At 43.4% G+C, this 15,140-nt stretch overlaps 1 protein-coding gene across 1 annotated transcript in view; it reads right to left on the reverse strand.

Moving 5' to 3' along the window:
- Positions 1–3,304: 3,304 nt before the first annotated feature.
- RHOBTB1 (Rho related BTB domain containing 1) overlaps positions 3,305–15,140 on the reverse strand; it is a 62,379-nt gene continuing 50,543 nt past the window's right edge. Inside the window, exons 8-11 of the mRNA XM_036265503.1 lie at positions 10,214–10,364; positions 7,282–7,370; positions 4,606–4,711; positions 3,305–4,162 (exon numbers count right to left, since the gene is read on the reverse strand). Coding sequence (XP_036121396.1) covers positions 3,993–4,162; positions 4,606–4,711; positions 7,282–7,370; positions 10,214–10,364 — 516 coding nt within the window. The 3' untranslated portion in view covers positions 3,305–3,992. The remainder of the gene's footprint in view (positions 4,163–4,605; positions 4,712–7,281; positions 7,371–10,213; positions 10,365–15,140) is intronic.

The following is a 15,140-nucleotide window of genomic DNA, read 5'->3' on the forward strand; positions in this document are numbered from 1 at the left end:
ACTTCCTGTCTCCTACTGTTGTTTCTAACACTTTCATGTCTGTGCCTGTGTGACTATATGATTGATTTCTACCCAGGAGTTATCTGCTCCTAACTGATTTCCCTATTTTTTTAATTTTTTTCTTTTATTGATTTTTTAGAGAGAGAGAAAGTGAGAGGGAGAGAGAGATAGAAACATCAATGCGAGAGAACATCAAGTGACTACCTCCTGCATGCTCCCCACTGGGGATCGGGCCCACAACCTGGGCATTTGCCCTGGCTGGAAATTGAGCTGGTGACTTCTTAGTGCATGGCTCAGTACCACTGAGCCACACCGGCTGGGCTGATTTCCCTATTTTGTAGACTATAGTCTGTAAATTTGAAACCAAAGAGGCACCTGTCCATGAACCCAGTGAAAAACCATGTATTAAATGGCTTAAGTAAAAATACCCTGTGTGAGGTCCTACCAGCTAGGGTGGAATGTCAAATGCCGCCAAAGGGAACGGCGTACCTGCTGAAGCACTGCTTTGACAGGAGGTCACAGGTTGCCACACAAGGGCCTTTTCATGTTGCATATATCACCTGCCTAATTGGAAATTCAAGAGAACAAAGTCTTCATCTGAAAATAAATTAAGTCATGAAATATAGAGTAATCTCATAATTAGCATTTTAAGAGAAAGAAAGTCCATCTGTGGCCCACAGTGCTTAATTCTACTTCCATGGTTTCTGTCTGTGACCCTTCTTCCTTTTTCTTTTTAAATTGCTCTTAGCTTCCCCCCACTCCCATTATACTGTTTCTATATTACTTAATCACACACACATGCACACACAACAAATACATTCTCCCTGGCTAACTTCTAACTTTACATCTTTTATACAATAGTCACATTCTTCTAGGAAAAAAAAAAAAAAGGAATTATTGCTACCAACCCAATTCAAGAAAAATCTGGTCAATCCTCAGCTTGCAGAAAAGCATTAATTTCAGAAATGTTGAACTCATCAAAAATTTCCAAACTTGGGATTCACTTTGCTTTTCCCTCTGATTAATAGAGTGCATTCTACTTAGTTAATGTCACCATGATGAAAAACTGAATTTTGACAACTGATATACCATACACTGGAAGCAAATGTAAAAAAGAAATTTTAGAAACATTGGATTCTTGCTCTTGAATGTGCATAATTATCTCTGAACCAGTGGGACTTGTAGTTCCTACGGTGCCAATATAGGGTTGTTGAAATTCTTGGTGATTTGCCAGGCATAGCTCTAGGAGAAGCTCAGACGAAGACTTTCTATAGGTAAGACACCACTGGGATGCAGTATGTATAAGGTGCCGTGATCTGGACTACTTACCTTCAAAAGGTATGGGGATGTGTTAAGAATCCCACCGCCTTTTCTGCAGCTGTCTTTTTTTTTTTTTTTTTTTTTTTACTTGTCAACTCCTTTCCACGGAGTTTTAGAAAACTTGCCCCTCAGCAGAGTGCCCCTATGATATCTCATGGGAGACTCTTCTTCCCTCTGAGCTTGGGGAAACATTACACCACCTAGAAGTCTAGAAATTTACACATTTTCCTGAAGTCTTTCTCACAGGTGCTTCTGAAAAGACTGCTTTTCATAAGCCCAGCAATGCCACCTTTCACTTAATTGCTGGCAAATTGCCCAAATCCAGGTTATAAGAAGATGTCCATCAGAGTAGAGACATCATTTGTTTTTTTCCCCCAGTGCTGTACCATGTCTAGGGGCATAACTGCATTAGCCAAGAGCAAAGAACCAGGCCCCTCACGGAAATCGTGGTTGGCAGTACCTAAAACAAAGACAAGAGTTGGTCAAGGTTGTCACCGTAGCTCTCACAACCCCTATCTATGATCCAGTACCATTCATGTTTTTAAAAAAGCTATTAACATTACATTCCTGATCATGGTAGTCCTTAAAAATAAAAAAAACAAACGGGAGGCATTTTATAGCTAAACAATTTTATTGGCTTTTTTTGTGAAATAAAAAACACAAAACAAACCACCATGGTTAAAGGCCATAGTCAGCATCAACCAAATGAACCAGCCACTTGGTTCGAGTAGCTGATAACAAGCACTAGTGGATATTATTGCTTATACCCCAGGTTCATTTATATGTCCATTATGTTTTTGGCAAGATTACAATCAAATGGGAGCTTTGGTTGTATAACTTCAACTCTGACTGCATGTTGAAAACTCAGCCTGTACCATTTAGTGACAGGATTATGCAATTCTTCCCGAGTCCTGACATGTATCCTCTCGTTCTATCTCCCGTCTCCTTCCCTTAATGATTTACAACTCTACTGATGAAAAATTAAAGCAGATGCATTTACAACCATCCATCCGTACTCTACCGCCCCTCCCTTGTCATGAGAGCGGGATGCATTTCTGGGCCTTTCCCAGCTTTTGAATCTGGTGTGTTTCCACTGTCAGTAATAAATGCCCATCTACAATCTGGATAGATTTTCACATGCATATGACTGTCAACAATGGGGTTTGGGTTCAACTGTCTCTTTTCCGAGTTCTGAAAGCTAGGAACAAACACAACAAAAACAAACCCACAACCTTTAGCATCCGTAAATTGACCTGCCAACAGAATAAGCCCAAGCTCCCACCACACAGCACCCCACGGTAGGTATGGAGCTGTGACCTTAACATGCTCTCTGTTTGAATGGTGTAACATTTTAATTTACAGAGAAGCCATGATTGACTGCCTCTTGAAAGCTCCCCTGCTCAGAACTTTCTATTTTAACACTGAAAACGCAGAATGACAAGGGTCAGAACGAACTCACAATAGCACCATTTCCTAGACTCTTGGAATAAGATTCCTGTCTGTGGTTGGAGAATACGAGGACCCCAGACGACCCAGCCTCCAGCTATGTGCCTTCATAGGCCCTCCTGAATTTCAGCAGGGGTGGAGGGGTCTGCCTTCGCCTATTTCTGCAACAACATGGATTTTCCCTGGGAAGAGTTTAAAAAATGTGTCTTACAAAGGAAGTTGGCCGCAGGTGAAGAGACCTGAGGAAGCTTTTTCTGGTGGTGAGATGTGACAAGCCTGCAGACTGTGGGACAGAGTCCAGGGACCCTTGCCCAACTTGATTCAAGTCAGTAGAGAATCCGCATGCAGAAGCATGGCAAGATTAAGGAATACTGAGAGACACAAACCCTAATACAGCAATCCAAACACCAACACTCTTACGGTATCTTGTATCCAGGTCCACCGGTGAGTTTGCCCTGAATAATGCTGGGATTTAATAAGCCCTTCTCATGATTAGAAAGATTATCCCCTTGAATCGAGACATTTTAAACAACGGAAGATTTGATATCACTATATTTTACATGGCACATATAACCATATAATTACCAGCACTTACACGGCACATATTGTAAATACACATTCTTGGAGTTGACTTGGTAATTATACCAGTGTGATTCGGCAGAACAAAGATTAAACACTCTCTAACTTGCACTTTGGGAAATTTCATTCCAACCCTTTACTTCACAACAGAAGGCTAACCCTCTAATTACGTAATAACGCTCTGTGATCATGTGGGCACGGAGGATCACAGGGCGACTTCATGGTTAATTTGTAGCCTGTAAAATAAAGTAAGAGATAGTATTTTCACTTCAACAAAATACAAGAGACCATATAAAAATATTTTCCAATTTGGAATTTGAAACATGAAAGCTGGGTTGTTTTTTTTCTTTTTTCCCTTTGTATAAAAAGAAACAAAAAAAACCCCGAACTAAAGTTTATTAAGCCTTCTAACAGAAAAGTATGCATGGAAGTGTAAGGAATGCAGTGAGCATCGTCAGCTTCCCTTTTTGTCCAGGCTCATTGACGGTGAGCTTGTGCTTTGACCCCAGCCAGATGAACGCACAAACGTGGAGGACGGTCAGTGCCTGAAACCCGAACTACACCTTATCGCTAAGAAGAAGACTAATCGGACAGTCGTGCTTGTAAAAAGGGCGTGTTGGATTACTGACTTTTCCCCCTCTTCCTCCTCAGGCAACTGCTGGAGAAGAATTCCAGAAGCACCACTTTCGTCTCGAGTGATGTTTATTTAGTGCAATATCTTCCTTCTCGCGCTCCCTTTTCACGCGCTGGTAGTGGTCTTCTTCCTTCAGGTACCACACCGGGGGCCAGCGGTGGCGCTCAAAGTACTCCTGGTTGTCTGCAGAAGGAAAGGGGTGGATGATCATACCTGCTGTTCGTTCATCGACTGCTCTCTGTTTAATGCTTCACCTCTATGACCATCCACAACCCAATGCACTGGGATCATATTGGGACCATTTGCAGATTGTGACGCTAAGTTTGAGCGGTAGAGTCACTTGCCCTAAACTCATGTAGCTGGGCACAGAGAACTGGAACCTAGGACTACTGGATTCAGAGTGCAAGCTTGCTCCTAAGCGGGCCTCCCCCCAAACACAAAATCCTCCAAAGAGAATTCCCAACCTACAATCCCTGTGTCATGTCACATGGGCATGTGACCGCCAGCCAGTCACCAGGATTCCTCCCAGAGCTGCCTGTGGCTCATGTTCCTTCTCAAGGGCAAGGAGGGCATCGATTCAGCCGGAGGTGATGAGTATTGGATGGATGGGGACCCTGAAGTCTCACCTGCAGATTTTGATTTGATCTCCTTGCGGAACTTGGAGCAAACACTGTTGTAGTTGGTGCAGATGTGGTGTAGACACCAGGCGGCCAGCTGGTGGGCATTGTGAAACTGCAGGGAAGTGACCAAAAGTGGATCAGACTCTTTTTTTCCTAAAGTGGGGCTACAAACAAATAGGGAGCCACTGTAGGGATGTGAGAAATAAAGGCCCATGTACTAATTCAGTCAAGACCTGTCTTGCCTTGGACTGGTTTATTCCTGCCGAGTATAGCATCTGGCACACCCCTGCCTTCTTCCCTGGAAGAGGTGCATCAAAAATAATCACCGTATCAGATCAGGAGTTTAAAGTAAGCTTTGCCCTCCCACCCTTCCCCACCACCTGGCCCGCTAGTGTGATAAGTGACTGTGGCTTCTGCCAACAGCAGAAAACCGCGATGTCATCTCTGTTTAAGGAAGCCTGGGCAACGCAATACTCCGTGTCACATGTCAGAGCTCGGCTTGCTGGGGCCAAGGATCTGAAAGAGGAGACTTCAGAACGTGTGACTGTCCTATACCTGTCCTCTGGTTACATAAGAAGAGCAGGCGGTGTGGGCATGGTGGGAGAGGTCAGAACACTCCACCCCTCCTTTGCAAGCAGGTGCTCAGGGAGGTGGCACAGAAGTAGCAGTGACTGAAAAAGACCTGATGCTCAAAAGTCAACAGGCAACTCCCTGTTCCTTGCCCAAATTTGGCAGACTCCTCCCATCCCTCACTCTTTTTTCTATACCCCTTCCCAGACATCCCTTCTGTTTGTTGCTCTCGAAGTTTCTTGGATTAGACAAGACCCTGCAACCTACAGCCTGGCTGCTTCGGGGCCCACAGGGCGCTGAACGAAGGCCAAGAGGAGAGCCGCAGTCCTCAAAAACGAAGGCAAAAAACTCTCTGAAAATCACAACCCCAACATCACAGACACGTTTACCCCACTTCTCCTGGTATTATTTCTTTCTGGAAGTAGGATTAAGATAGTGGTGTACTGGGATCGGCTTGGACCCGCTCAGGAGTCACGCGTGGCTATTTCTTGCCTACTCTGAGTTCAGTGACTTCATGTTAAAATCGGCCAGATGGGAAACTTCCGCCATGGGGATTAGAAAATGTATCAGATCCGGGTCCTACCCACCTGTCCCCAAGTGGGTTGTTAAATACTTACCAGCACACCACTAGGTTAGGGTCTCATGAATGAGCAAAGATTTGGGAAAGTCCATCCTAAATTCTTCCTCCCAAAGCTTGTCAGAGCTTAGCATTAATCACATTATTTCCTTGCAGGGAGTACGTCAGGGTGGGGGAGGGGACAGGGCAGGAACACAAAGCAGACAAACAGATACAACTATCTATCATTCCTTAAGAGGACTAGCCCTATGTGAAATTCTATCATTTCACCTTCTCGAGGAGGAGTGCTTATTGGACAGAGCACACGTCACAAACTGTCGTGTTTCAAAAGGTTCCAGATTCCAAGTCTGGACAGCCCGCGGGGTTTGCTGATCCTACTGCAACTGGTTTCGGTTCTCAGGTTTATTGTAAGCCCTATTAGGTTGTTTTTCACACTGGCTTTACCAGTGGGAGCTTGTGTCTATTTCCCTCGCTTGCCTAGAACTGCCGCCAGGGCAGAGGATCTACCGTTTGAATCTACGCATCCTCTTGTCAAGGGTGATGGCTGGTACATGGGAGTAAAGAACAGATACTGGATGGGTGTTGTGTCCGATGGACCAGGCTGCTGTAATGTTCTGTTCCACCTTCCCCCCATTGAATCTGAACCCTCTCCCATGGCCACGGTTGGACTGGCCCAGGGAACACCTGCTCCGTGCCGCCCTCCTCTCCCTTGATTGAGAAGTACACGCTTCAGTGGCCTGCCCTGTAAACCGCGGCCCCGACTGAGAGAGGGAACCGAGAAAGCCAAACCCAACAGGCTGAGGAAAAGACTGACACGTTTATTCTTAGTTCCTTCAGAGGGTAAAGTCATTGTCGGTAAGTCTGCCAGGGACTAGAGAATCCTGCCTATGTGCCTTGAATAACGAGAGGGCTTCCCCTCCTCAGCTCTTTCTTGAAGCTCCTCTCCCAGCTGATTCTGAAAAGAATCTGCAAGGTTAACAGGGTGAGTTAGCATCCTCATTTCTTACAGTTGAAGAAACGGAGGCAGCATTCGGCTCTGTGCCTGATTAAGTTATTCAGTGACAAAGCAGAAGCTGGATCTGGGGCCCTCCCAGGAAGAGGATTGCAAGTGTGTATTGAGATCACAGAATCGCAATAGCAATATTGACAAATACTGATTTTAGAAAACCCTGGAGAACCGCAGTGAGACGTGGGGCCTAAGAGGACTTCACATAATCCCAGAAACCGATCCTGGCTAACACTTTAAAAAAAAGAGGCAAAACCTTCCCCTAGCATCTCCCACAAGGGAGGCTGGTGCCTTGGGGGACGATGGGGCTGGTGTAGGGGTGAGGTCTCCCCGTTGTTTTTTCAAAGGAAGCCCAGCAGGGTGAATGATGCATGAAATGTAAAACTCTCAGATCTCCTCAGTGTACACAGGGGCCTCTGGGACTTGGTGGTGACATCTTTATTTAGACAGATGCAACAGTGGAATGTTTCATCAGCATTAATGAACTGGTCGAACACACTTAAAAGGTGAACAGCAAATTGTTACAAACCTGGGCCAACTCCAGATAAGAGAGCACTTCTCCATCGATGCCCACGCCGCTCATAGCGGCCTTGGTCAGCTCCTGGACGGCGTGCTGCTCTGGGGAAGAGAGGGGAGAGGAGACAGTGAGACCGTCCTCTGCAAGTCAGGTATCTTGCCTGAAGGGTCGGCTCTGGTCTTGGGCCACCCAAGAGGGGAGGAAGTATGGAACCCAGCTCTGGTAGCTACCGTAAATGAACCTAAGGCCCCTTTTCATGTGTGGCCTTTTCGTGCATGGGTTTTGGTCTCCAGACAAATGATGGCTCTGGCGACACATGTGAGCACTTCTGAAATAGCCAGAGTCCTCCAAACCTTCACTGTCCAGTATGGTAACTACCAGCTACAAGACCATTTAAATTTCAATTAATTTCAACTTAAATAAAAAAAAAAAATTCAGGTCCTTAGTCACAACCGGCTAGTTTTAAGTGCTCAATTGCCACATGAGTATTGGACAGGAAATACTGCAGAAAATTCTATTGGATGATGCCACTCTAGACAGCCCAGCACCTTCCTAGAATCCTGTCTAGACTCTCCAGTATCTTCCTGTTGCACAGTTTCCCCACTCACCTCCCTCCAAATCGCAACGCTTCCTGCCAGTGGAGAGACTGAGTCATAGGAACGAGTCCCTATGGGGAATGAACCGTGCATACTCTGTCCCAGCAGCTGCAGATGGGCCACACATTGTGCCCCCCCTCAGATTCTACCGACTGCGCAGAGTGTCAGCCAGAAGTAACACACATCCAGTTGGGAGAGCTGTTCCTGCTCGGGAGCCGTGGCCAAGGCTTCTAAGCAGAATTGAAATTGTGGTTCTGAGCCTGAGCTGTCCTGCCTCCGTTATGGCTGTCTGTCACCTGCCTCTGGGACCGACAGGAGTAGGTGGTTGAGGCCCCGCATTTCTGGCTCCTTGATGTTGCTGCATTCTTTCATCTCTGTCATTGCACCTGTTCTTCTAATCCAGTATATTTGCTGAATCATGCTTATTTTGTGCTCTGGCTCTACGTACTTGTTAGCCAATATGCCTCTATCCAGTCAATAAATTATCTAGATTTCAGTGGTTTCTTTGGCTTACCCTTCCTCAGCTAGCTTACAGATAAGAGCTATTTGGAACTAAATTTCCCAGAGAAGTAATCTGGCTTTTTAATGTAAGGAAACTGCAACATTTCTTGATATTCATTCAAGTCTGGTTTGCAAAGCATTTTCACCCCAAAAACTAATTTTTAAAACATTATTCTAAACACTCTGTACTTATACTAAACAGTACACACCAAACAGTGTAAATAATTAGAGGAATCATCTTAGGAAGCGATGTATTAAATAATTATAACAGTAATAATAGCATTTAATAACAAAAGTAAACATTCAGAGAAGTCTATAGTTTACAGGAGACGGTTTCTTTGGGTCATTTTTTTTTTTTTAAATGGAGAAATTAGTCCTATATTTAAGCAAAAATGGCACCACTTTGAGATTGATCACAAACCTTGTTCAACGGATTTGGCTCCAAATTGCTTTTAACTATTTCACGGAAAAAAAAAAATTAAATGTATCCTCAAAGGACAAATACTTGTAAAAACTGTGAACAGTCAAATGGTTTGGAACCCATACTTCTGAAAAAGGAAATCACCTATCACAACTTTCTAGAATTACCATTTCAAAACCAGTATATATACTCATTTAGAACTATGACTTCAGGTGTACTGGTTAAAAACAGTTCTTAAAAAGTCAGAGAGCAATGCTTCTACTATCTCTTCCTCTCTAACTGAGAAAGAAGGAAGGTGAGGGCAAACTCTGACCTCTTGTTGGTTGTGTGTAGTAGAAATGTGGAGTAAAGAGAAATCTTTTTCCTGAAGACAATGCTGGGAAATCAAGCACAGACTTGAATGGTTGGTTTGCTCCTACATTCATTTTCATTCATTTAATGATTCAACAAGTATTTACTGCGAACCTAGTATCCTCAGGCATTTTTCTACATGCAGAAGATAAGCCAGTAAACAAAACAGGCGCCATCTCTGCTTTCAGGGTCAACAGGAGTCAAGGAAAGGCAGTGATAAACACCCAGTGCTAACTAACACTGGTGAGTGAATACAGCTGAAGGTTTAAAGTGAAGCAAAAGGTGTCTGAATGCATACATCCTATTGAGACCCGCTTCAGCTTACCAACTGAACAAATCTACAGACCACACGTAAGATTTTGTGAAGTTAATCCAAGTCTCCCTTTCTTAAATTTATCCCAAAATGATCTTGACAATGTCAGAACATTTTCTAAAATAGCTTTGAGAAAACCACTTACATAATGCTGGCTAGGACCAGACACTGTTCTAAGGACTCTCTCTCTCTATATATATATAAATATATATCTTAACTCTTTAATCGTCACAACAGCTCTATGGTAGAATGCTATTGTCCCCAATTTGAAGAGAGTGAGAGCTGAGACAGAGCAGTTAAGTCAAGGATGAAGTCAGTAAATGCTGGAGTCAACATCTGAACCCAAGCAATCTGGCTGAGTAGTCTATGTTCTTGACTACTGCCTCCTATTGCCCCTTGCTTAAAGCCTGTGTCTGAGCACACACTATGAAGATAACATGGACATAATAGTGTTATTTCAAATTCCATGGTCCACAAATGAGGCAGAGTGCATAGAACATGGGCCGTGTATTGCCCGTCTTTTTCTATTTGCATCATGTAACAGGGCCCACCACAAAGGAGGTGCTTATGAAAATATTTGTTGAATTGAATTTGGCTGTCTGATATACATTGGATCAGTTCATATCATCCCAGACAAGACTGTCCTATACTGTGTGATAAGAAAAATTGATTTTTATTCCCTGGAAATCTTATTTTTGTTTAAATGTGATTTTGATAAATATGACAGTCAGACACCACATGGCCCCGAGTCATCAGCCTTACCTGCAAGTGCAACCAAGTGTGGCAGGCAGAATCTGTTTGCCAAGGCGATCAATTCCAGTGGGTCCAGGTCCAAGTTAGGTGACAACTGCTTGGTGTAGAGATAATCCAGTACCGCCTGCATTGACATCTTGTTTATGTTCGGGAGATACACCTGAAATGTTATTAGAAAAGCTAAGTTCTGATGAAGAAAGCAGCAGGCGCATTTCCAGGCTCTACTGCCTGTAAATATCGCAACTGTGTGATTCTATATTGGCGAGTCTGGAGCACCTGCTTTGAGGCTGTGCATCAAAGTCATTCACTATTTATGGCTTTAAACATAACAGTTTGATTTGTAGATGACAAAAGAGTGAGGCTGCCTGACAAATCCTGATTTGGAATTTTTAAATGGCTATTTGGACTTATAAATCAGACAAATGGGCTGTAAATGTATGATGACATTATGGGCCCTCCATGCCAAGTACCTTATAATACTCTATTGTGGGGAAAGAAATCTCCTAGCAACATGACAGGCGTTGGGGGGAGCTGCCCAGCACACTGTTGCTGACACACGGTAGAGCCCAGCTCTGTAAGATGTCAAAACAGAGGACATGCAACCACCCGAGTTGCCACGGTGGCTGGCTTGATTCCAACATTCTCTCGATATATGCTAATACAATAGACACACTTAATTATTTTTCCTATGGCAGAACCACATAGATTCAGAACTACTGGAACGTGACCAGGTATCGGTAGATTGAGAGCATCCAGACAAATCCTCAGCTGGGACTTCTGGGGGAGGGAGCCACTGGTTGGTATGGTGAACGCTCCCCTGCAGGATTCCCCTGATCTCCCTCCTGAGTACCTGTGGTTGTTGCCCATACGAATGCACACTGGAGTTTGCTAGAGAGCCAAGGAGCTCTGGGTGGCTGCGCGTGGGTCAGTGGCGACGTACACGGCATGGCAGCTCCTCTTCACTGCCGGGCTCTAACCGCAGGAAATGGGCCCTGGTGTTTACTTTTGAAATGATGATGATTATAAAAATTAACCTTAATTGAAGGCCTCCTGTGCACAAGATACAGTGCTAAGCTTTCCACATGCATTATCTAATTTGATCCTCTGGGGAAGAGATGCTTGTTTTTGCCACTTTATAGAGAAGGAAATTGAGGTTTAGGGAGGTTAAGTTCCATATCCAAGGTCACAGAGCTAGTAGGTGGTGACTGGGATCTGAACCCAGGGAGTAAAATTCTAAAGTCTATGTTCAGAACTGCTGTGCAGTATTAGAAACCCCCGTGGCCAGGATGCAAAGGTTTGGGCTACAGTACAACATCTTTCATTAGCAGCTTTTAAGAATTAGACTTCTGAGTTCAAAAGGATGAGCAGTTATAAACTTCTTCATTCTGGTACTTAATAAACCTCTACAGCATATAAGGATACACATCTATAATGATATATAATTACATCTATATTATATAACCTTATTTTGCTCTCTCTCTCTCTATATGTATATCTGTGTATGTGTGTGTGTGTGTGTGTGTGTGTGTGTGCAGATATATATGGCTCGTGTCCAATGCAATCTAGTGGTGTGGTTCCCAGAACTGTTTAAGCTACAGGAACCTTCCGTATTATTCTCCTGCACAGCCACCAGCCACCAGCCACCTCAGACAGGGAATATCCTTCCAGACAGAACTTTCCCTACTGTATCAAAGGAAAGGCTCAGAAAAATTCCTAGACATATTTAGAAAATTATCTCCCCTCCTTCAGATACAGTCAATGGAAACAATTTTGATTCCATAAATAAAGTGCGTGGGTTATTGCCATGCGTGATTTAACAACTGTGACCATTTCAAGTTTCGGGCACAACCTCTGCCATAGATAGAACTTGGCAAGTAGAAACGATTACTAATATTATTTTAAAATAAAGAAGCCGTTGTACCGTAAAAAGTGCTATTCCAGTGACTCTAACATTGGTTGTACTTGAGTGCGTGGTTATGTAGAAATGTTTATGTACACATGTATTTGTCTTATACGGACACGAATTTATTTATAGACACCCACTTGTTTCTGTATGTGTGAGCACATGGCAACATTTTATTTCTCTAAAGTGGTTGTGTGAGTACAATTTTCTAGATAACAAAAGGCTAGCTAAGTTGTAAAACTTTAAGACTGGAGCCATTTTGATTGTGAAAGTATAGTGTACATTTTATAAAGTGCTCAGTGCTCTAAAGTGTTAGTGATTATAAATATGAAGAGTCCCAGGGCTTCCTATGGACCCCTGCTCTCAGGGAGGAGGACGTCTGCTGTTTCTAAAAATAAGGGCTTGAAGGACAGGGCATGAGGCTGGGCAGGCCCAGGATGTCACTACAGCACCGTGTGACATTTGACAAACCATTCGCCCTTTATGACTCTCAGTGGCCTCATTTGTTACATGGGACAAATTTGGAATTGGTATCTGAGGTTCTGTCTTATTCACTGAGATCGTGGATTTTGATGACATTCGGATTACTTGAACTTTTTTTTTTTTGATCAGAGTGTGTTCTAAGTAATGGCAGAATGAGCATTCTAAATTTAAAAAAAAAATTATTTCTGGAAGCAGGAGACTACAAATTGCAGCAAGCAGCCCAATACTCTTTGTCTTTGGAGTGTTCTGACATTTCTGACCTGTTGCTTCCTTCTTGCTAAAGGATGATAATATTTTTTTGAAATAATGGTCCTTTTGGCAAATAATGTTAGGGACTTTTGGAAGTAATCAGCAAATAAGAATAAAAAAGTACACATTTTTCTCTCTTTCTCGTGATTCATTGTTTTTTAAAGCCTGTTTCTGTGATTTCGACATTTATAATGAACTTTGTAACTATGGAGGGACCCTTTTATAGAACTTTAAAAAATATATAAATAAAACTACATAAGAAATGGAATTAAGGATTTTGTATTGTACCTGCTTGATGTAGCTTAAAAAAAAAAAGAGAGAGTAATAAAAGAGAATATAATGCTACCCTAAACAATGTTACATATTCCAGTTTAGTTGGTTTAAAATTTTAATTGCAAAAATCAGCTCAGACTGTTAGGCTTATAATTAGAGACAGCCTCCCAGAGAATGAGAAGGTATTGTGGACCCAGAGCACTGCTTACTACAACCCAGGCATGCATTTTTAATGAGCCACTTGCTGAGTACCTCTGGGGAGAGAATTATGCTTACTGCTGTATTAAAAGTAATGAGAAAAATATAAGTAAAATAGTGTCTCCTTAAATATTAAATGACAAAAAAAGTTAAAGTAACATCAATGGGCATATTTTATTCTTTTCTGAATATTCATGTGAATTCTATTAATGCAAAGAAACTAGGCTGAATTTTGTAGGGGAAGTCAGATTTTCATAAGACAAAATAGAGTTAAAAGGTGGCCTAGAAAAGACAAGTCCTGCCCTGGCCTGTGTTGCTCAGTGGTTAGAGCATTGGCCCATGGACCAATGAGTCACGGGTTAGATTCCGGTCAAGGGCATGTACCTCTGTTGCGGTTCGTTCCCAACCCTGGTCAGGGTTGTGTGGGAGGCAATCAGTCGATGTGTTCCTTTCACGTTGATGTTTCTTTCTCTCTCCCTCCCTCCCTCCCACTCTATCTGAAGATAAATAGAAAAATAGAAAAATATCCTTGGGTGAGGATTAAAATTAAAAAAAGAAGAAAAGACAAATCTGGGTTGCAAATATGGACCCAAATCAACCTTGGAGCATTTATTGGGTGCTTGAGTACCCTTTCCTACCCCCATAACCACCTCTACCAGCAACAGAACTAGGGGCTTTAACTCGTCATTGGAAAGCATTTAGCAAGAATCCTCTAGGTCCTTCTTAATGCTGTGACCCTTTAATACAGTTCCTCATGCTGTATGTGGGTGTATCTGCATGTGGGCAGACCCGCCTGGAAACAAATAGAGGAGCGGTGTCTCGGTTCCTAAGACCATCGGAAATATGTGTTGTCCAATGGTCTTAGGTGACCTCTGTGAAAGGGTCGTTTGACTCCCAAAGGGGTCGCAACCCACAGGTTGAGAGGCTAATAGTCACTAACCATTCTCGGGCATTTCTGTTCTAGGCACCAAATTCGAAGCTTTACATGTGTCCTCTCACGCCTTCTTGCTCTTCGAAGGAGGTTCTCTCGTTACCTGTTATCCCCATTTTATAGATGAGGATACAGGATTAGAAAGGGCAGGTCACTGGCCCAAGGTCAAGCTGAGACTGGCACTAGATAACTACTGTAGTCTACACTGGAAATAAAGACAAGGAGCAGGAAAGGGCGGAATGCCAGCCGCTCATGGCATTCTTCATGCACCGGCTAGAGGAGTCGGCACAGACCTTCGCTTGCTTGATTCCGGGGTCTTAGTCTTTTGAGCTGGGTTGAATCCACACATACCTATTATTAGCCTTAGCTACAGCTCTGAGTGGGGAGCGACCTCCTCTTTCTGGGGGGAGTGCTCAACAGGTGGCCACCTCCAGGAGAGGCTACTAAACAGCCACCTACGTGCACTTTCACAGTCACTGCCAAGTTTTTGTCTTGGTCGCCTCTCCTGCACATTTTAATCTGGAGACAATTACAGTCCATTCTGGGAAGGGATAAAGGGGATTAGCATTTGTGAGATCAGCTCCAACAGTGTCCCTCTGTGCCCGGGTTTCTGACCTTGGTCACCTTCCCTCTGCCTGGTTAATCGCAGGCCATCCACAGCACCATCAGCGCCCATTACAGAGAGCTGGAAAAATAAGGGAAGCGATCCTCGGGCTCCTTATCTCCAGAGATTATGGAAGTCAGTGAAATGCCATTTGGATGGAGTTGCATTCATCAGTGGCTTCCTCACATTTTTTTGGGGGAAGTAAGAGGCAAAGAATACCATCGACACTCCTGACATCAAAATAAGACTAACGAGAGCTACCCTTACTTGCAAGTATTCATTCTTACACCTCACA

Source organism: Molossus molossus, unplaced genomic scaffold, assembly GCF_014108415.1.
Source record: "Molossus molossus isolate mMolMol1 unplaced genomic scaffold, mMolMol1.p scaffold_m16_p_17, whole genome shotgun sequence".
Lineage (NCBI taxonomy): Eukaryota > Metazoa > Chordata > Mammalia > Chiroptera > Molossidae > Molossus > Molossus molossus.